Below are 23,886 nucleotides of genomic sequence, written 5' to 3' on the forward strand. Positions count from 1 at the left end.
GCACAAAGCCCCCTCCAGAACCAGTGGAGAGATACATCCACTACCTCAGTCCTTGGCAGAATGAGGCACTCTCGGAACAAAGCCCCCTTCAGAACCCGTGGAGAATGACATCCACTACCTCAGTCCTTGGCAGGATGAAGCACTCTGGGCACCAGGCCCCCTCCAGAACCAGTGGAGAGATGCATCCACTACCTCAGTCCTTGGCAGGATGAAGCACTCTGGGCACAAAGCCCCCTCCAGAACCAGTGAAGAGATACATCCACTACCTCAGTCCTTGGCAGGATGAAGCAGTCTGGGCACAAAAGCCCCCTCAAGAACAAGTGGAGACTGTTATCCACCTGAGAGACTGTGGCTTTGCACCCCCCAGGATGGAGCAGTGGGCAAACCACCCACTAGAGAGACTTGAGAGACTGTGGCTTTGCACTCCCCAGGATAGAGCAGTGGGCAAACCACCCACTGGAAAGACTTGAGAGACTGTGGTTTTGCACTCCCCAGGATAGAGCAGTGGGCAAACCACCCACTGGAGAGACTTGAGAGACTGTGGCTTTGCACTCCCCAGGACCAAACTGTGGGCATGGAGCCCCCTCTTGGAGTAGTGGCGTTGTGCGTTCATCAGGCTGAGGTGCCCCCCCTCCAGCTCCCCCTGAGGTGCCTATATATTTTCTATCTGATGCCCCTCCAGTGTTCTCTCCGTTTGGAGTCTGGTGTCATGTGTGGGCCTTGCCCGTGCATTTTGGGCCCAGTGGTCCACAGACAATGATTTGTGCACTATCCGGACTTGTGTATTTGGTGTACATAATTGTATATACTGGATTTTGAATTTTGATAATGATATTTCACATGATTACATTCGTTCAAATAATTTCCTTTTGTCCTTACATTCTTCCAGAGGGTGGGGGGATGTATATGTAATGTTGCAGCATGTATTTGTGTGTATGGTGTTGAGGGTTGGGGTGGGGGTGTTGCGTGTTGCGTGTTGCGTGTGTGTGTCACTATCTTTTCCCTCCCCCCACCCCTGTGTTGTAGGTGCAGTACTCACCGTGGTCGTCGCCGCCGTCATTGGAGCTCCTGATAGAGGAGCAGGAAGACCATCATCAGCAGTATCTGCAATTTGGGCTCCATGGTGTCCTGGTTCCTCGTGGGGTGTGGAAAGGTGAGTGTTTTCCCTTCTGTGTAGTGTTTCCGCTGTGTTTTTGTTTGCGTTGGTTCCGCCCCGGAAAAGGTGGCGGATAGGCCTGTTGTGATAGGGTGGGCGGTACATTGTCTTCCGCCTGTCTGTTGGCGGTGTCCGCCGTTCTATTTATTTGTACCGCCGTGGCGGTCGGAGTGTTAAAGTGGCTGGCTATGTTGGCAGTTTCCACCACGGTCGTAATCCCATTTTTTTCTCCGCCCGACTGTTTGCGGTATTACCGTCGCTTTAACACCGACCGCCAGGGTTGTAATGAGGGCCTATGTCATTTCAGCACACATTTTATATCTGTGACTCTTCATGGATATATGGACCTGTAACATTTCAGTACATGGGCAACTCTAACATTTTTAAACCATATGGGTGCACAAATTATCAAATGTAATGTATGTCACTCGACTTGTCACTCCTAATTTTTCTGTGGTCCTAACTTCCATGCTCATGAACTTTGATAGTTAATCTCAAAATTGTCCATAAGACCCCATGAAGATAAACATATTTGCAAATCAGCGTAAGCAGTTCTACACTCCCTATAACACGTCAGACCCATCATCATTAATCAGGATTTACAATCTCTTATACAAACAGCTGTTATCTCAGAACCTGACTATGGAAATGCCTTTCTTTTAAGAGCAACCATAACTGCATTGGCACCTCTAAAAGCTATCCTCTATTCGGCTAATTGTCTGGATAAACTCCAAGAAATTTGACGTCATCTCTCCCAGCTGAAGGACCTTCACTGAATCCTCAAGAATTACATGTAACACCAAATGACTAACTTTCAAGGCTGTGAGACTTGATCAACTACCATACCTTGAAAATTTACTGCACAACTCCACGGACGTAACAGAGTTAAGGGGTGAAACATGCATCAGACTGGAAAGAAGGAACTTCAAATCTCACCAAGCCCTACATAAATCATCAGCGGGTGCATCTCTCAGTCTCTGTTGCCTATAGTGTATTATGGTTGCCTGTGCAAGCACAGTTCACTGACAGCAAGTGCTGCTCGATTAATGTTACAGTGACAATATGATTGCTCTTGGGGCATGGGAAAAATCTGAAATGTGTGTACGCATGGCCTGCACACTGGTGTTCTGAAATTGAATGTGCTATGCAGTGCTGTTAGGTCTTGTGGCAGTGCAAAGCATGACGGTGAACGTCCAAAGAATGACCAACACTGAATCTCCACAAGGCATAATTTTTTAAGCAAGAGTAAAAATAAAGTTGATGGGTGAACTGCAGCAGCAGTTCAATGAGACTTAGCAGCTCATTTGTCTATCAATGTTGAAGTGGGATTTTAATGTCACTCATTCTGAACACCACGGTTAATGAACCTGCAGAGGTTACAGTACTGGATGAAGAGCTCTGCTCAGATTGTGTAAAGTGACAAGAGTAATGCTTTGAAAACTGGACACTCTACAGTATTAGTATTAGTATTGCATTATTTAGTATGTTAGTAGTACTATATTAGTAATATTAACATGCTACAAAAAGCTTTTGACAAGCCTTTATACAGTGGTCTATGCCTCCACCTCTCCTAGTTTTTATGTGAGGAGATATTATCCCTAATTTTCAGTATATCTATCTTGCTGTATACTTTCTGATATTCTAATCATCATCTCAATTCACAGATTTATGTTAATTTTTACCACTTAAAATTAATAAGAGGCTTGCTCCTTCAAGAGCGGTTCTTCATGTGGCTGCTAGGTTTCTGACTGACACAAAAACTTTCACCATATCAGTCCTATTCTGGATTGCCTTAAATAGTTCCCGATTTAGAAAACATGCCACACTTTATATTCTGAGATATCTCACTTCAAAGTTTGGTTTAAAGGGAGATTCTCACAACCTGAGATGTACTTTTCAAAGGTCTCTCTCCACACCTGTTTAAAAAACACTCCACTTTGCTTCTATCAAGAGCACCTCCTCATTTCCCTTGTTTTTTCTGCTTAAGAACTTGCTCCATGTCTTGAAAAATACCTTCATCTAACTGTGCAGTCCCTTGCCTTATGTCTCCACTGTTATTACTCCCACAAAAGGTACCACTACTTTCTAATACATCTTTAATGTGGTTGTGCCATCGGTCTTTACCCATTTTTCTTCCCATTTCCACAGCTATTTAAGTGTATAACCATGGACGTCATTTAGGGGGTGCAAGAGGTCGCAGCTTCGACCCCTGGCTTGCCATTTGCTACCCCTAGCACTGCCTTTGCCAAACCTGGCCTCAGAGGTGGCAAATTCTGTGCCAGGAACACAAGGGCAGCAGGTGCTCTACTTTCTTTATTTTCTGTAATATGTTTATTACACTAGCAGTGAATAATAATATAATATATATTATTCACTATTAGTGTAATAAAAATGGAATACAGTTAGCTGGAATATGCCCACACATGGCGGCCGAGGTAAGTAAAAAATGCGTTTAAATGTATGTTTTGTGTGTTCTGGCAGGTATTAATGTGAGAGAGAGTGTATATGAGTGAGTTTGTGTGTATGTGTAAGTATGTGGGTGTGAGTGAAAGTGGAGGTCAAAGGGCTTGTGATGTCACTTACGCTACCCCTGGCATTTAGGTGAATTGACGTCCCTTCTTCACCATTGAGACTCCCCACAAACACTTTCGTCTGATCTGGATGCATACCTTATGATGTTTCGCTCTGAAGGTCCTGCAACTAAAGGTTCAATTTACTTTATGTATTGAGATGCAATGTGCTGAACTTGCAAAGTTGAATAGATTATCTCACCATTGATTTCCCATCTCCTGTACATCATGTTCTTTTTAGCCTTTAACTTAATACCAAACCACTATTCTACTTGATTTAGTTTTTGAAACAGAAATGCACAGTGCTCTTATTCTCATCTTCCTTCTCACTCAATATGTCACTGGCCTCGTTTTGTTCCTGCATCAGAATATTATTTTTTTACATTGATCACCCATCCATTTTACAGTTGCCCCTTCTCAACATCATGTTCGTGGAAAGACTGTTCACTGCATTATTTATATCTACATACAAGTTGAGATGCAAGTTTGCACTATACAAGCCAATAAATAATAATAAATGAAATTCCCTCTGGCGCATGCAAATCACTACCACTGCAAACCAACGTGTGAATTTAAAGTCAACCAACTAATCGGTTTCCTTTGTAAGCTGTTCCCTGCCATAATGTGGAGCATCAACACTATGGCAGTATTACCTACACCTAAGTTTTTTGGGATATAATTGGGTCTGGGGGGAGAAATGTCCACAATATAAGACGGGAAAGCTTCACCTACATTGCAGTGGCATGCTTCATCATTGGCTAGTCCGTCCTGCCTTGGTAGGATATTCATCCGTGTGCCAACATGTTTTGGGCCCTCAATATGCCCCTATGGGGTCTTCGGCCTTCATCAGGACAAGAATGGATTCCTACTGTCCCTGCTCCGTCCTTGAACAAGCAGAAGAAAAAGGAAAGAATATGTCTTATCTCCACTTAGTCTATTGATAAGACTATTCTTTAGGCATAAATGTCCCACTGGTCTCAGAAGCCGGCGACTCCTCCTATAGTAAGAAATTCGTCAAGAAACGTGTCCGTTAGAATACCTATCTGATGCTATCCATTAGCAAATGTAATTATTTATTAATTCATTGATTTATTGCTCTCAGTAACTAAACTTTCATACCATGTATATGTTTTGGAGAACAATGTACAATAAAGTGACTTTGTAAAATACTCCAGGTGTACTTCATCCAGGTGCATTTGGACCTATAGTTCCCTTAGATACATTTGGGCCTCACCTGGTTTTACTGTGGTCACTCCTCTTCCAACACTTTCAACAATCCCAGCACCTTCATGGCCAACAATCACAGGAAACTTCGTGTTTGCTATTAGACCTTCGAGCATGTGATCATCTGTGCGGCAAATGCCAGAGGCCACCATCTGTGACAGTACACAAGGAAAGATGTCACCATGCAATGCATACATCGACACGTGACACTGTATTACAAGAAATCGAACTGCATGCTACAGTGCAAAGCAAAGCTTTCTGCTCCAGTAGTACACTGTTTATCAGAGGATGAGCTAATCGAGGTGAGCTAAGTACAAAACTGCCCTGTAACAGGTAAGGTAAAATACATGCTGTACATGATCTTTAGTTTCAGACAAAATAAACACTGTACAACCTTTCGGTATTTCGTGGCCTGAAGTACTCTTGCACTGACTGATAAATGCGCACTTCCAGAATCACTGGAAAATTGATCCATTGAAGCAATCGCAAAACAGCTCAGATTGTAAACTGATTCAGCAGGTAGCATCAGAATACAATATGTTTACTGGCCGTTGGTTGGTCATTATCTAGACAGAGTTTAAAATCCACACACAAAAGTAGCCTTAGCACTGCTACTGTTCAGAAGAAAGTATTGTTTAGCTCAGATTTCAATCTGAAAGAAAGGAATGACGTTTGACATTTTTTTTCTAATTTTTCTCCAAAAAGATTATACTGAAGAAACAGCCCATGCAATAATTTATAACGAGTGAACCACCACCCAAAAGTGAATATCTAGGTGCTCAAAAGTATGGGAAGACAGAAATCACAGCACAAAGATGTAAGAAGGCTATGCTTGATAATAGTGAGAAAAAAAAGAAAAAAAAACTAAAGGGCCAAACATTAGTTTTAAACAATCAGTCCACAAACTATGAATAGTAAGATCTCTTAAAAAAATATGTCCTAATAATATTGACTCAAACAAACAGACTCACCAGTCTAGGAATCAGATTCATTCTCTCAGCACCCAAACTGCTCCCTGCAAGCTATTTTGAGGGTTTATACCGTTCTAATCTACCATACGATGGCTCTGTGACAAAACAAATTCCTTGGGCAACTTAATGTTCCCTGAATTATCTGTTTCTGCTCATAAGTTACTAGAAGAAGGCCTCATAATGAAAGGAAGCCAGTTGTAGCTGGGCAGGATGCTAGGTACCAGTCCCATTCAGTTGGGCGCTTGCCGTCCTCATTTATTTTGGAAACAAAGGTCGAGAATAGCTTGCACATGGTTTTGCAGTCAGCTACCATAACAGTGATACACAAATGAGAAAAATTTGCATGTCAGAGTCCTTCGTATTGACCCATTCTCCTGTGTGTTTTTACAGATAAAATTCTGGCCAAATTCATTATAATTTTTCTGACTACCTTAATACACTTTAATCAGGCAGGTTTTATGCCTCATAAGTCTACTAGTCTGATCACAGGAGGCATGTCTTGGCCTTGTATGGTTACTACTGGGCATCCCATCAGAAGCGATGAGTGATGCTCCACTGGAGGAGTCTTTGATTAGGGATAAAGGACTCATCATGGGAAAAAGATATAAATTAATTTCATTTACATGCATCGAGAGACTGTAAATTTGCCTCAGGCCCTGTAAACTGTATTCAAATCCTGAGGTGCTGCTTCGCTTATGATGGTATTTTTTAAGTAAGTTCACATGATAGGCTGGGGTGAAGATCAATGAGGTTGGAGGAATGGAGAAACTTAGGGTGAGGAATCCAATAGACAAATCATAACTGATGGACCTAGCAGAGAGTGATGAGGTGGATGCTATAACAGATCTGCAGGAGCCGACTGCTACTGATAGCACTTTGGTGGGCAATTTACTGGGTCACTATCTGGTAGATGACAGAGCCCTCATGGAAGAACTGATTTATGATGGACTCTCTACAACTTCTAAGACTCAGGTGTGCAATGTTCTGGGTCATCTGCTTACACTCAGTCATAGGTGGATGGAAATTTTGTTTGGCTGTGTTTTAAGATGAGTAGCAGAGAAGGTAGTTTTAATCCACACTAAGGAGGTTGCCATTCAAATATGCTTGAGGTTGATACAGCTGAAGATACTGAATAGGATCTATTATAAAAGTTCGTGTCCAAACTTTGGGAAATGGGTTTGGTTAATGTGGCAACTTGGATCAAACGTCATAGGGAGTGAAAGCCTTTTTGCCCACAATTTGAAGCATGGCTTGATTTAAACCATTTGAGATTATAATGTGGTTTCAAAACTGCCTGCCATCCTCGAGGAGGAGAATCTGGTGGGGAAAAAGTGAGAGATAAATTGTGCTGTTCTCCTGAATCATGATTCTAGGGCCCAGATTTATACTAGCTTAGTGCCGAATAATTTTTTTTTACGCTAATTCAGCGCAAACCTAACTCATATTTATACTTTGGCGCTAGACCTGTCTAGCGCCAAAGTTATGAAGTTAAAGTCATTTTTTGCTAGTGGGAAACTACCTTGCATCAATGAGATGCAAGGTAGGCGTTCCCAGGCAAAAAATGACTCTAACGCCCAGGCGCCTTATTTATCCTCCTGTGCAAAAATGGTGCACAGGAGGGAGGTGGGCCTAAATAATAGCGCTAAGCTGGCTTAGCGCCATTATTTAAAGCCTGGGTCAGGGCAGGCATTAGGGGACCTGTGGCCCCATTCCCATGGTGGAACACCATGGAATGAGTCCACAGGTGCCCTCCCCAGACACACCCCCACCTACACCAGTGGGACTGCGGAGGATGGGGGACCCCATCCCAGGTAAGTAGAGGTAAGTATTTTGCATTTTTTTTAAATGCCATTGGGCGCCCTGAAATGGGCCCCACTACATGGCACTGGGTGCAAAGGCATGCCCAAGGGACCCTTGTCCCCTGTGCTTGCCATTGGGGTGGCGGGCATGACTCTTGTCTTTTATAAGACAGGAGTCATGTGGTATGGTAGGTTTTGCATCAAGAAATGACGCTGGAGTCATCATTTTTTACTCTAACTAGCGTAATGTCATTTTTTGGTACAAAACACCCTTCTCCCATACCGCCACTCCCACCAGCTAGCGTAATTTTCTTTGACGTTAGCCCACCCTTTGCGCCGGATTGCGCCATTCCATAAATAAGAAACCCGGCTGGCGTCTTGGAATGGCGCTAGCCAGCGGTAAACTTTTTCACGCAAAACTGCGTTAGCGCAGTTTTGCGTGAAAAAGTATCAATATGGGCCTAGGTGTCTCAGGTGACATTTGCTTGCCTAAGCACAAATTGACTGCCTGTGTTCGGGGCCTGAGGGTAGGTCAGCAAGGCATCACTTGGGAAAATGACAGTCCAGGGCTCCTAACTAAAAGGCCTGTTGGGGGGTTTGGAAAGAGGTATGGCAGTTAACTTGACCATGTAGGAAACCCACAGATGTCCAAAGAAAGATATGAAAATTTGGGCTCCTCGGACAGATGACTAAGCTTAAATGACGGAGGTTGTAGGGGTGTCTACATATCCCACAGAAACAAATAAATGTGTTTTCAAGAGATTTTTTTTTTGCTTCTCTCCTGTGGTGTATTGTGGCCACTTCTGAAGCTACTGTTTATGTATTCTCTCACTGTGAGGATACTGTCAGAGACTCGATTCAAATATGCTGTGTTCATTGTATGCTTTGCAACTAATAGAATATGTTTGAGAAATACGAGCAGTTTTGAAGAGATGTTTGTGCAATTTTCAATTATCAGTGTAATTAACAGCGATAATTATGAGAAGTAATTATAAGAACTCTCAATCTACCTGAAATAATTATCTTCACCAAGCTTTGCGTAACTTTACTGCATCATGAGCTTTATAGTGACATTTTTTAGTAATCCCGCCCCATATGAGGAATCCTGTGAAACCCATTGAAGTAGTAATAGGCGCTTGACTGACAGTGCAGGACTGCAAAGAAGCATAATAATAGAAATAATTAAAAACGCACGCTCTTTTGCAAGGGGCATCTATTGGCAACATGAGGAAGGATTACAAACCCCTGACAGCATCACAAAAGGGAATGGAAAAAATACATTTGTAGATGTGGAAGAATGCTATTCAATGTAGTAGTCATAATTTGTTAAAAACGAGTCACCTATGGTTGTAATTCGAATTATGTATCCCCATCAGTGATATTACTGATGCTTTGTGTTTCAATAATTTCTCCGATATGTATTAAGGTAAAGGTGCTAAATGGGGCAGATTAGGAAAAATCCGGCAAAGAATATCTCAGGCAATTTGAATTGAAGGTCCTTAATGGATAAGAAGAGAAGCTTTGCGAGTACAATGGCCCTCCCCTTTCTGAACATGGACAATAGAATGCATATTGTATATGACACCCAGCCCATCTACATTTTGGCTTATGCCATGGTGTGTTTGCTTGTGTTATTGTTTAAAAAAAGGCATTTCACCAAAACAAGGATGTAAGGAGTTACATCTGAGCAGTAAGGTAAAATAACATCGAAGATGTCTTCTGTTAATTAGGATAGTTATTCCAGAAATAATATGGAATCACTGTAGTAACAACTGCGTGAATGCATTTATTAGTATGGCTGCTCTAATTAACATTTTGTATCCTAATATTGCAAATACAGATACAATGTCCTGGTTAGGACTAGCAATTGAGACAATAAATAAGAAAATTAATTAAAATATATGGTAAATTATTGTGGTAAAAAATAGATGAGAATTTGAAGAGAGAAGTTAAATTACCAGATAGTACTAGTGAACGTGTTTTCATTGGACATTTTATACACATATAGATATATATATTAAAAAAAATAACTCCGTTAACAAACGGCACTCCAAGCAGCTTCGATGCTGATGTTAACTTAAGGCTTAAACAATATCTTATGAAGTAACAAAATATCAGCTTGCAAAAGTGACGCGTTTCAACCTTTAGGTCTTCTTCGTTGGTCCAAATCATTACAGAAGCTCTCCCCCCATAGAAAATATACCACTAGCCATCATAGACATAAAAGAAATCCTAAATGTATCCAACATATGGACGTAAAAACCTCTAAACAATATACAGTATGGGACCAAAATTATCTTAACCAAAAATTCCTAAACATTCTGCATTAGAAATGTATCAACAAAATAATAAATTCAATATATATTAAACTAATTACCAAACACCATAGTGGCATTAACCCACCCATTGGTGGCCACCTAATAACAGGTCCCCTCTTTTATTTCCAAATGTTTTCGTTTTGTATTTTTACAGATTTTTGGGGGATTTTTACACCTTTAATATTATCCATTTTCATTCCGGGAGTATCGGCCAATACTGAAAAGCAAGGCAAAATTACAGAACCCTAATGGCTCAATAATATCAATAACCAATCATAACCTTATCCATACACTATCAAAATTATCCAATATGCACATAAAGTTCCTCATTCTGGTTCAATCCCCATGGGACTTAAGCCTTAAGTAAACATCAACATCGAAGCTGCTTGGAGTGCCGTTTGTTAACTGAGTTATTTTCTGATTTATTACGGGTCCTGCGCCCCTAGCTGTGCACCGACTTCGCGAGGCACAACCAGGAAGAACAGCAGGAACTGTTTATTTGATATATATATATATATATATATATATATATATATATATATATGTTTCACGAAGTCCACCTTCCACTGCCGAACTCCAGACAGTTGCATCCTTGTGTGGGGGTTAGGACCCGCATATTCCCCAATAACTGACAACAAACTTCGGAGTACTCATGGGGTGTCTTCCGTGTTTATTAGTTACACCATTCAGCAAAAACATTTTGGAGAAATGCCTTCCTCAGTGCTTGCAAATGCTATAAGTATAGTACAAAGCGTTTGGTTGGTTTAAATAATAAAACAATTATCGTCATTAGTGAATATGTGACCATTCAGAGGACTGCAATATTTTATGTTTGTTCTATTACAGGCCACCATCTACTTTGTTGTTTTATATATACGTGGGTGTGTATGTATATACATATTAACTCAAAGCTGTTACCACTAGGTAGGTATAGTTAGGACCTAGTTTCTAAAGAAAAAGTGTTTTTTGTTTTGCTAATAACTTTGGCGCTGTTTGGTGAATCTTCACAAAATTTTCAAAGAAAATACGATGCTCACTTCAGCATCTGGAAAACGTTTTGGGGGTCATCTTTCAAGTGGGGGGCTGAGAAAAAGGGGGGGCCCAAAACACTTTTTCCCCATTCATTTTTCCATAAAGATTTTGAACAGTGATAGCACCCAAACCACAGGATGGAATTACACCAAATCTGGCAGAAAGGTAGCTCTTGGTTAAGAAAGTGACCTTTTTCTTATTTGGTGTGTCTGTTCCGTAGTTTTAGAAAAATGAAAGAAAATCGATTTTTTTAATATATATATATATATATATATATATATATATATATATATATATATATATATAGGGTAGCGGAGGCTTGGCAAACTCGCTCAATACCATTCTGAGATCTGATTGGCTTCCAACACTTCAAGAAGTAAGTGTTGGCAGCCATGTTGGGACTCAACTTCAGCCAGGCCCCAGAAAAAAAGTAAAAAAATAGGAAAAGGGGCCAGGGTAGAGTCTCTCTGACCCCTTAGCTCTGGTGCCGGGGCCCCAGAGGGACCCCTCCAGAGCAAAAAAGCATATTTTCATAAATTTTGGCTGGAGTCGCAGCAAATCCATGGATCCTCTGAAATTTTTAAAAAAGCGCTTGTTTCATTGGAGCTCCCTGGTGGGCCAGGTCCCAAAGGCATTTATATTTTCAATGCCGCGGGGCCCTCAGCTCCCCTGCAGCACCGTGGACTGCCCCCTCCCCAGGGCTCTAATTAGATTGAAAGAAGAGGGCCACCCGGCCACCTGCTGCCGCGGAGACTGACACCTTCCCGGGGTACACATTGAAAACAAATACGGGGAGTGCTCAGCCCCCTGCAGCCCCAGGAACCCCCACTTCCCTGACACACACATCTATTTCAATGCCGGGGGCCATGCAACCCCCACACAGCTCCAGGGAGCTAATTTGAAGAAAAAGAGAAATGGGGTAGGTTTCGGACCATCACAGCCCTGTGGACCACCACCTTCTCGGGGCTACATGCAGAGTTGGAGGGGGGCATGGCCCACCTCGAGGAGTCCCAGATAGCCCTGATGACCACCAACCTGCACAGCTGGCTCCTGCTACGACCCAGAGTGCTCACCCCCAGGACACTTCTGTTTGCTCTTGCTTGGTGAGGGCTTTTCAGCTCCCACCAAGCAAAAGCAAACAAAGTCCGCTTTCTGCAAAAGAGAGCTGTCAAACAGCTCTCCCTTGCAGAAAGCGGAATTTTAATTTGTTTCCCTGCATGCAAATATGTGTGCGGAGAAGACAGATGAAAACATTGTTTCCACATGCAGGGAGCTGCTACTTAAAGCAGCTCCCTGCTTGTGGGAGCATTGCTGGCTCCGACAGGATGTGGGAAACCATGGAAATTCACCTGTTATAGTTAGAGTTATCTAAAGTAACTATAACTCGTTCCCTAAGTTAACTATAACTCGCACCCTTGCCATGCACTGCTAATTAGCCTACATATTACAGCACACGACATCTTTGATAACATCATTGATAATGTCACTGTAACATCTGCAGTAAAATTGTTGATCAGATAACTGTGCATGGAGGGGCATGAGTTATAGTTACCTTAGGGTTCGAGTTATAGTTACTTTAGATAACTCTATAACAGGTGAATTTCTATGGTTTGGTACGTTTAAAATATGAGCCTAACAATAACGTCCTTGTAACCTTTGTTTTTTAAAGTTAATTTTAATGTTTTTTCATTCTAAGTCCTAATTACAACGCCCCTGTAACCTTTGGTTTTTTTTTTCAGTGAATATATTTATATATAGCGATAGGTCAGTATTTAACAAGTAGTTTCATGGCAAAGTGTAAGACTACGGAGAGAACAAAAAGTGTAAGGCGTGCCAATATGTTTCGACATGTTTAAATCACAGAATTGCAGAATGTTTAAACTTAATGATTGCATCAGTTGTGACACCCCATAAGTTGTTTATGTTTTGGAATGACTATGTGGTAAACAGTATGTAGGGAGTACTATTAACAAATTGAAACTCTGAATATTGCAACACCTTAGATCAGTGCAAAATAAAGATATGACACATGCAATTGCTAAACACATCAGGAAGAGCCATGGTGGAGTTGTGTTGGGGTTATCCTATTATGGTATTCTACGTATTACCAAGAAACCGAGAGGAAGAGACTGCAAACGTTCTTTGAGGCAGTCAGAATCTAAATGGATAATGGTATTGAACTCGGAGATCTCATGGGGATTCAATTATGATGCTGAACTTCAAGTGTTTTTATAGGTGACAATCATGGTATATGGGACGATGGTAACCCCATTTAGGGTGTTCAAGAGGAGGAGATTGGTGCAATGCTGTATTGAATAATAATTAATAGGGGTTAGGAATTGGTGTTGTAAATAGCGATCATGTGGCTTGATAGATAATCTACATTAGGCATTGGCCACTTTTTTCAATGAAATTAGTAGACTTGAATTGCTGCCAAAATGTCAAGAGGCAGGCATTATTGCTCTGCATTTTATAATAGGCATTTTTCACTTTTGAATAATATATTGATAACCTTTATATTTGAAATGTATTGCTTCTTTACAAGTATCATCATTGTTTTGCACTGTGTAACAGGTATTGACTAGGAGTTGATTAAATAATGATCAGGTGTTCTGATAGGTACTTTACAACAGGCACTGTTCGCTTTTTTGTGAACAGCAAATAAGAATGAGGATACCTGAACTGCTGCTATAATGTTAATAAGAACTGTTGTTTTGCAGTTTATAATAGGTTATGTTTAATAAATTAAATAATGATCATGTGGATTGACAGGTATTTTTATAATAGGCACTAGTCACTTTTTTTAACTAAATCAGCACCTTTTAGAACACAGTTATGATATCTGAACTATTATCATAGTGCTAAGAAGCATGGTTGTTTCCCACTTTATAATAAGCACTGAACAGTTTTGAATAGTGTATTTGTAATCTCCATATTTGAAATCTTTGTTTCTTAAAAGGTATTATTATTGCTGTGTGCCCTATAATCGACATTGGTTATTCTTTCAGAACCAGAGTTTGGAACATCTTGGGAGAATGTATTTGAAACCCTTATATAATTGAGTTTCTGCTATAATGACAAGTATTTTCGCTGTATTGCAAATTATTATAGCACAGGTCCCTTTTTAGAAAGAGTTTTATACATCCATTTATTTTTATCAATATGGTTTGAATTACTCAGAGTGCCATTATCAATAAGATCTGAGATACATAAATAATGGCAAATGTCAATATAAAAATACTAAAAATTATGAAATAATATATCCTTCTTTTCTTTTCAAACTGTTTATTTCATTTTGTTCATTTTTTTCAAAATGTTTTTTTCATTTCTTTCATTTTTCTCATTTTTTCCTTTTGTGCAACAAATATTGTAATTTTACCCAGATTAGGAAAAGTAAGGGCAGACATTAGAGCAGTACAGTACTGTAGTGTGAACATCACAATTAATGTTATATATAATGTATACTGCCAAGTCTGCAAAATGAATGGGCACTTATGATAATAAATAATTACCATTCTTTGAAGATATTCCACATAAACGTATACTTTCTCTTGCCTGAAGAAGTGTTCTCTGAGGAATGCTGTGTTTGAAGCAAACATTTTGAGAAGAATTTAATAATTAAGAACTTATAGATGTTGATGTATTTGTAAAGGAATAAATGTACCCATGTGTGTTACCTCAAAGGTAAAGGATGGGAGGGGTGTTGTGACTCTTTTTAACTCACTTTTGCACTTTGTCTGTTTTCAAAGCCAGTTGAAGGCTACAGCCAAAACAAGTCGCCCTGATGCAGGAATGAGATCCACTCGAGCACAAAAGTAAATAAAGTATTGAAACGAACGTGAATGTGCTGCCATCATCTGTGGTCTCTGTGTGGCTTGTGGAGTGTAAGTGGGCCGCATGAGAAGAGACTTAGGTGATTATGAGAAATAAGTATATATATATATATATATATATATATAACTTAGTGGCGGTCTCCACTAGGTAGTTATAGTTAGGACCTAGTTTCTATATGAAAAGCGTTTTTTTACTTGCCTCGATCTTGCCGCTTGACGAATCTTCACAAAACTTTCCAAAAAAAATTGCAAGTCACCTCAGCTGCTGTCTGGAAAGTTTGGGGTTGACCCATCCAGGAAGTCTGAGTAAAAGGGGGTCCCAAAACCCTTTTTCCCTATAAATTTTTCTTTAAGAAAAATTGAACAGCGATAGGGCCGAAACTACTGGATGGAATTACACCAAATTTGGCAGAAAGATAGGTCCCGGTCCAGAAAGGGACTTTTTTTGTTTTGGTGTAAATCCGTTCAGTAGTTTTTGCGAAATTAAGGTGAAAACAAATTTGTATATATAGGGACGTGAAGACTTTGCAACCCCTCCCAATCTCCTGCTGAAATCTGATTGGCTGTCAACACTTCAACCAGAAAATGTAGACAGCCATCTGGGGACTTGGCAGTCGAGTCCCAGAAAAAAATGTAGAAAAAAGAAAAGGGGCCAGGGTATAGGCACTCTGACCCCTTAGCTCTGGATGTGGGGTCCCCCAGGGCTAAAAATGTTTGGTTTTTTTTGGCACGATTCACAGCGGATACAGAGATCTGGTGACATTTTTTTTTACAAAAACAAGCATGGGCTCCCGCGCTTTGTCTTTTTTAACCCCTGGGTGGGCCAAGTCCTGGGGGCATTGTTTTATTGGAGTGCTGGGGGCTGACTGCTCCCCCGTGCCCAGGGACCACCACCTCCCCGGGGCTAAATTAATTACTGGCCTGGGGTAGCCCATCCGCCTCCTCCAAAGCCCTGGGGACTGCCACATCCCTGGGGCTTTAATCTATTAAATAAGGGGGTGCCTAGCCCCCCCCCCACCCTGGGGACCGCCACATCCACAGGACAAAGATTAAAAAAAAGTGAAGGGGGTCTGTTTTGCCCCCCCTGTAGCCTCGGGGACCACCACCTCCCGGGGCTATACTTGTTGAATGGGGAGCTGCGTGGCCCCCCTCGAGGTGCCATCAATGGCCCTGGGGACTGCCACCCCCAAGGGCAGGCTCCTGATATGTCCCGCTGTTTGCTGTGGCATGGCTGGAGCTTTGGCTGCAGCCAAGTCACAACAATCACTCTGCTTTTTGACAGCAGGACCTGTTAAACTGGCCCAGCTGTCAAAAAGAAGAGTTTTCATCTCTGTTCCATGCATGCAGATATGCGTGCAGGGAACAGAGATGAAAGCGTTACTCCAGCAACCACAGAGCTGCTACTTAAAGCAGGTCCTTGGTTCCTGGAGCAATGGGACCATGAGGGAGGCCTTGAGCCCCCCCTCACGGTCCCAGATAGCCCATAAAGGACACATAAAAAATAGTCAGGGACCCCGGGGGAGGCCTTGAGGCTCCCCCATGGTTCAAGATAACCGTTAACAGGCATCTAAGATTTTTGTTTGGTAAAAAAACAATAGTCTGGGACTACTGTGGCAGCCTTGAGCCTTCCCCTGCAGTCCCAGATAGCCGGTAAAGGGCAGATTGTAAAAAAAAGCTCAAGTGTGAAGGTTACAGATCTTCGTGTTGAGGGTTCGAGTCCACCTGGAGTCGTTTCCCTCCTTTATTTTCTTTGGAAGTGCAAATGTTTAAGGTTCATACTGAAAGGTGATCATTCTGCTTTTAAATGACAGCTACATTTTTCTTTTCAAATTGTGCAGAAATATCTCATTCTAAGTATATCATACATCAAAGCCTAAAAAACTCTCTCTCTCTCTTTTAATCTCTTTCTCCCACTCACACACCAACTCAGACACTTATGTACCCACTGACAGACCCACTCAGACCCTTAAACACCCACTCACAGCCCCACTCAGACCCTCACGCACCCACTCACAGACCCACTCAGAAACTTACATACCCACTCACAGACTCACTCAGATTCTTACACACCCACTCGCAGACTCACTGAAACCCTAATGCACCCAGTCACAAACCTGCATACACACTGATGCACCAACTAAAACACTGATGTACCACTCTCATACCCAGACTGACACTCTCACCCCCAGATACACCCTCTCATACCTATTCTAACACCCAGAGAGGCCGCAACCTTCTACTGCTGCGCACGGCCAAAGGGCCATGCACTGCATGGGGTTGGGTGGTTAGGGGTTTGGCCGCAGGGTCTGCTGCAGGCCAGGTCTTGTGAGCCACTTCTGCTGCGCACATGCAAAGGCCGTGCATGGTGCAAGGTTGGGCGCTTGTAGGGGGGTTGGCCTCAGGGCCTGGCTGCAGGCCAGACCTTGGGGCTAACCACACAGTGGTTGGAATAATGTATAGTGATAAAAATTACTATACGATAAAAAACAGAAATTCACTCAAACAAACAAAGGTTACAGTTATAGTTAGGAAATAGAATTTTAAAAAACATACAGGTTCACTCAAAAAATCAAAGGTTACAGAAACGTTATAGTTAGGCTCACATTTTAAACGCACAAAACCATACAAATTCACCAGTAATAGTTAGAGTTACCTCAAGTAACTATAACTCATGCCCTAAGGTATCTATAACTCGTACCTTCGCCATGCACTACTAATTACCCCACAAATTACGGCACTCATGATACCGCTGATAACTACATTGATAATATCAAGGTAATATTTGCAGTAAAAAAAATTATGAAAATACTCTGCATGGCGAGGGCGCGAGCTAAAGTTACCTTAGGGCACGAGTTATAGTTACTTGAGGTAACTCTAACTATAACTGGTTAACTGTGGTTTCATACGTTTAAAATGCTAGCCTAACTATAACATCCCTGTAACCATTGTTTTTTTTAAGTAAGTTTATATATATATATATATATATATATATATATATATATATATATTTAAAAAAAAAAAAAATAATATATATATATATATAATATATATATATTTTGACATTACCAGTGCTTTTTGGGAAATGTATGCCAGTTGTAAAGCCACATGGTAATAGGAGTTTATAAAGCACATGTTGTTGATACAATGCATACTCTGCACCTGTGAACAAGGCACAAGAGCCGAAATGCATCAGGAAGATCTGTTGCAGCCACTTTCAGCATGGAATTAATGCAATGTTTTATCAGGAGTTGGGCTTTAGCACTTTTGTGTCTTTGGTGTCTTTATCAACAGGATACTCCATCCCCGTTGGGTCAAGCCGCCCTGCAGGGTTAGAAGCGCCTTTCTGATGGAGAATTTCTGTGGAGTATATATATATATATACACATATTTATATATATATATATATATATATACATATATATATAATCTTTTTCTTAGACATTGGTGAAATTCATTTCATCATTCAGCTGCACTCCAAATCATCACCACATCATCCCTCCTGGATCCCGGATAGAAATGCCCATCAGCCACAGTTTCATTATTTCATGTTTATGAACAAAGTGCATATATATATATATATATATAAAATACAGTGGCGGACATCACTAGGTAGTCATAGTTAGGTCTGGTTTTCCATAACAAGTTTTAGTTTGCAAATAACTTAAGGCCCCATTTGATGAATCGTCTAGAAACTTTCCCTAAAAAAAAGTTCCTCCTCCTGATCTTCTTCCTGGAAGAGCAGAGTCCCCCCGGACTGATTCCTTGAATGAAGGGGAGCTGTGTGGCCCCCCTTTATGAGCTAATAATGGGTCAGGTACCCCAATTTCCTGGGGTCACCTCAGATGCTATGTTCTAGGAGCCCAATCCCGGGGCAGCAGCGCGGGTAGGGAAACCATTGTATGCTCTCTCTTGGCGGAATAATTTTAAAATCTCCTGCCAAGCGGGAGTAAACACCAAGTTCGCTCCCAGTGAGCACGAGCTTGAAAAATGATCCAGCCTGCTGAGAGTGATACAGACAGGGAAACAGATTTAAATATTGCTCCCACTGACAGGGAACACCATTAGGAGCTGCTCCCTGTGGGCGACAGCACTGTCAGCTCCCTCTGGATGCACGGAGCGAGCTGGGGCCATGGGGCCCCTTGCAGTCTCTGACGAGTATATGGTTGGTACTGTGGGTGGGCATTAGGACATCCACCCTTTGTATGGTACCGGACTCCGGGGGTGGGGTCCCCAGAGCCGAAAGTGGCCCGGGGAGGAGGGGCCACATGCCCTCTCCCCCTTGAATACAGTGCTGGGCCATGGAAGATGGGGTCTAATGGGCCAAACTACTCCCAGGGAGGGGGTCCGTGTGCACCTAACCCCTTCAAAATGGAGCTGAGCCCCTAGGGTAAACCTTGTACTCACTCCCCTTAACTTTAATGAGTGACCCTGGGGGATGGGTTCACCCACCCTTAATTTTGATGAGTGGCCCCAGAGCCGGGCCAAGGTCATGTGCAGTGTAGAGTCGGCTATATTAGGGGTGTTGCCTGCCAGGCTCTGCAGCCAACCCCCCGCTGCACACAGCCCCACTGCACTTAGTGCCCCCTCCACAATCCATGATAGGCTCAGGGCACACCATCCCTCAGGGCCACTGATTAAAATGAAAGGGAGTGGGGCATGCAGCTCCCCTGGGCCAATTTTGCCCCCTAGGACACAATCCACTGAAGCCTGCTGTTATATTTAGGGGGAGAAAGGTAGCATCAGCCTCCTCCCCAAGCCTTATTAAGTCCAGGGGACCCCATCCCAGAGGCCTTCCTTGTATTATAGGGGAGGGGGCCATATGGTCCCCTCCAGAGCCTTGATAGGCTCTCTGGACAGCATCCCCAGGGCTACTCATTATAAATAAGGTGAGGGGGCATGCAGGGCCCCACTCCTTGGGCTGATTTTGTCCCCAGGGACCCCATCTCCCAGAGCTTGGCAATGTTCTTAGTGGAATGGTGCCAGGAGGCCTCTCTCCCCAAGCCATTTTCAGCCCTGGGGACCCCATCCCCTGGGTCCAGCTCGGAGTGGACTTTGTGTTTGCTCCAGTTTGGTGGGAGATTTGAAAATGCTCCTGCCAAGCAAGAGTAAACAAATGATTCCCTGCCTGGCGCCACCGCCCCAGGGCTCAATTCCCAGGATCTCAGGACATAGCATATGAGCTGACCCTGGGGATGGGGTCCCCAGGGCCATTAATGGTTCAAGGAGTGGGATTGCACGGCCCCCCTTCTTTCAAGTAATCAGCCCAGGGGGTGGTCTCCCTGGGGCCTTTTGAGGCTCAGGGTGTAGCTCCCTATGCATTTAATAAAGTTTCAGCCCCAGGGATGGGCTCCCCAGAGCAATTTGATGTTTGGGGAGAAAAGGTGGGCTCCACAGGGCCTCTGGAGGCAAGGGGAGAGGGGGCCTTGCAGCCCCTATCCCAATCAATAAACAGGGCCCTGGGGCTAGGCTCCCCGGGCCATCATTTAATTAAATGTGGCCTGGCCACTATATATATATACTTCTTTTTTTTTACCCAGCCAGAGTCTTGTGGCATCGAAGCATTTTTTGCAGATTATTTTCTATTTTGTCCCTCTGTATCCCTCATGGGCCTAGGGGGGCAGGGTATCCCTACCTTACCCCCTTCTACTATTTGTTTTATATGTCAGGACAGGTGACTAAGTCCTCCAGTACCTTAAAGGCTGCCAGCAATATTTTTCTAACTCCTGTGGGAGCGAGATGGTCCAAGGGAAAAATGCTCCATGAGCTAATCAGCACACTCCATTTTTAAACTGCCACTCCAGCAAGAGTGATCAGATATCTATATTTTCTGACCCTTCATTTCTCAAAAACTACTGAATGGATTTATACCAAACCATCAAAAGCACAATCTATACAACAAGATCTACCTTTGTGTTCAATTTGGTGTACTTCCATTCAGCATATACTGCTGCACCCTGTCTTAAGGACGTCCATGGAAAATGCATGGGGATTCCCTGAAACTTCCCATGTACACAATAGTTAAATAGTAGCACATTTTTGGAACGTTTTGTGGAGATTTGTCAAACAGTTCCACAGTTATTAGCAACACAAAAATGCTTTTCCTGTGGAAAAGTGATCCTAACTATAGCTACATAGTGGCGACTGCACAGAGTGGACAGTCATTGTGTATATAACCCAGTGGTGATTTCCACTGGGCATTTACAGTTAGTATTTTATGGTTTGCTTATATCTTTGGCTCCGTTTGACAAATCTTCACAAAACTTTCCACATTTTTTTTTCTTCTCCTCACCTCCCTCCTGGAAGGTTTAAGGGGATCCACAAAGCTGGGGCTGCGAAAAGGGGTGCACCAAAATGAGTTTTCTCAATTAATTTTTCCATGGGAACTTTGTACATAGCTACAGCCCAAACCGCTGAACTGATTTATACCAAATTTGGCAGAAAGCTAGATCTTGTTCCAGAAAAAAATGATTTCTTTGATTTTGTGTCTATAAGTTCACAATTGTTTGTGCAAGTAATGCACAAAGACTTTTTACATATCATGCCATGGATGACTCATGGAGCTTACAGACCTTTTGCTAAGATCTGATTGGTTGCCACCAACCAAGTGGAGAGTCATTACATGAGGAGTGTTATAGAGTGTACCGCTGTACAGTATAGTGTTGTGAGTGGAGTAGAGACAAGTGGAATGTGAGACAGTTGAGTGGTGTACAGTGGAATAGCGTATACTGTAGTGGTGTACGGGGAGTGGCATCGAATGGAGTGTTGTATAGTGGAGTGGGGTACAGTAGAGTAGGGTAGAGTGGAGTGGTGTAGAATGCAGTGAAAGAGAATGGATGCATCATAGAGTAGGGTAGAGTGGAGTACAGTGGAGTGGCATAGCGTACAGTGGAGTAATTGTTTTATAGTGTAGTGGCATCTTGTATAGTACAGTGGTGTGGAGTGCACTAGAGTGAACAGGCATGGTATAGAATTGAGTACATTTTTGTATTAATTGGAGTGGCATCTTGTATAGGACAGTGAATGTTGTGATGTAGAGTGTTGATAAGTGTTGTAGGGTATAGTAGAGTGTCAAGTGGAATACAAAATTGGGGTATGCAAGTTATAGTTACCCTAGTGCACAAGTTATAATTTACTAGAAATAACTATAACTGATGATTTTCAGTCATTGTAAACATTATGTTGCCACTGACATGTTCACCTAACTATAACATCACTTTAGAAACAGCAAATCAGATCCTCCCAAAGATCAATAGTTTGGTTAAGTTTACAATAGGAATAGTAAATTACCCCACGGTACAACACTCACTCCAATGTGACTAGATTTTTAGTGGGAATAGTAAATGTGATATCCATATTTTTATTATATATATTTTCTGAACATCTGTTTTAACATATGCCATTTTCACTCTACATTATTTTATGAAAATTACAAGTTTCCTTTGTGTATTAACAAGAAGAAATATTTATTAACTTCAAAATAATGATTTTTTTCCGTATGATCTATGTTTTTTTATATGTACATTTTTCTTTGTAGTTATACCATTTTTTAAACCAGTTGCATAGTGATGTTCACCAAACAAACTCGTTTGTTCATAATATTATTTTTTTACCATAACATACTCAGAAATTCAGAAAAAAGTGATATTTGTATATGTTTTTTAATGCACATGCACATATATTTGTAGATATGTATATATAAAACTTTTGTATATTTTTTAATCATGTTGAACATTTTTAACCTTATTTATTGTTTTATTAAGTCTAATAATAAAAATACATTTACATTGACTCCTATAGGATGCAAGTCCTTCTTTTAATTTTAATTTTTACAACATTGTTCTTTAGTTATTTTTATTTTGTAGACTTTCATCATCATTTTGAGATCTTCATGGAGTTTCAGTCGGGGTTTCCCATTGACTGCTCTCTGGTTCATGTAGGAATACTATACACTTATTTTCTAAGGGTTTAGTTGTGAGGGGGTTTTGATAGATCTCGGAGGAGGGGAATACTCTGTCACAAATGCGATGGATATCCTGTATGTCGTATTACAATCCCATTAAATCCTATGGGGATCATAATATGATGGACAGGCTATCTGTCACATTTATGATGGAGTTTTTCTTCTGACGATATTAAAATCAGGCCCTTAGTTACGGTAGCCTTTGTTAGTTAATGCTATTTAAGTATGTTGTATGGTAGCGTAATATGTGTTAGTTTAGAGTAGTACTGTAGGCCTCACTGGAAAATGTAATAATTATATATATTTTATATATGCTTTCCATATATTTTATATTGTTTTTAATGCCTTTTTATTGTGATGTGTTTCATATATTCGTAGTGCATATTTTTTGAGCGGGTTTATATGTTGTAACTTTTCAGGTTTTCTTTTTCAGATACTGGATTTTTTTTTTACCTGGAAAGGAAAAATACTTGGTTATTTTTTTGCCAAAATATTTTCGTTATATTTTTCTTGATATTTCAGTTTTTGGGTTTTGAATGAATTTCCTGGACTATTGGAGTCTTGTTGAGTTTTTTATTTTTTATGGTTTATTTTTGTATTTTATGGATTCTTTTATTGGTACTTTTTGGGAATGTATTTTTGAATCATCCTTTCACTTACCAGAACTTCGGCTACACATTCTTAATTGTTATTATTTTTACTTATGCTATTGGATTTTAATTTTTTGATGTTCTTTATGCTGACTTATTATGTTTCCCTCTGTAGCTGGGGAAACCCAAGGCAGCGTATTGGACCCCTTTCTCTTTTTATTATACATTAATGTCCTTGAGGACTACTTATGCCGTATAGGGAAAGGCATTCCAAAGATTAATTCATGCCAAGTGTGAGCTTGTTTTCTTTGAACAAAAACAAATGGCCTGCTGCACAGGGAGTTTTATCCCTGTGCATGGGGACTTTCAGCATTTTTCCTGCCTACATCTGCCATACAGTGTTGTTGTTGACTGCGGTGAGTGTGGGATGGGG

General features: G+C 41.4%; 1 protein-coding gene across 1 annotated transcript in view; it reads right to left on the reverse strand.

The window, feature by feature from the left end:
* LOC138289760 (alcohol dehydrogenase 1-like) overlaps positions 1–23,886 on the reverse strand; it is a 510,381-nt gene that overhangs the window by 393,949 nt on the left and 92,546 nt on the right. Inside the window, exon 3 of the mRNA XM_069230194.1 lies at positions 4,961–5,102. Within this exon, the coding sequence (XP_069086295.1) occupies positions 4,961–5,102 (142 nt within the window). The remainder of the gene's footprint in view (positions 1–4,960; positions 5,103–23,886) is intronic.

This window comes from Pleurodeles waltl, chromosome 1_1 (genome assembly GCF_031143425.1).
Source record: "Pleurodeles waltl isolate 20211129_DDA chromosome 1_1, aPleWal1.hap1.20221129, whole genome shotgun sequence".
In the NCBI taxonomy this organism is placed as follows: domain Eukaryota; kingdom Metazoa; phylum Chordata; class Amphibia; order Caudata; family Salamandridae; genus Pleurodeles; species Pleurodeles waltl.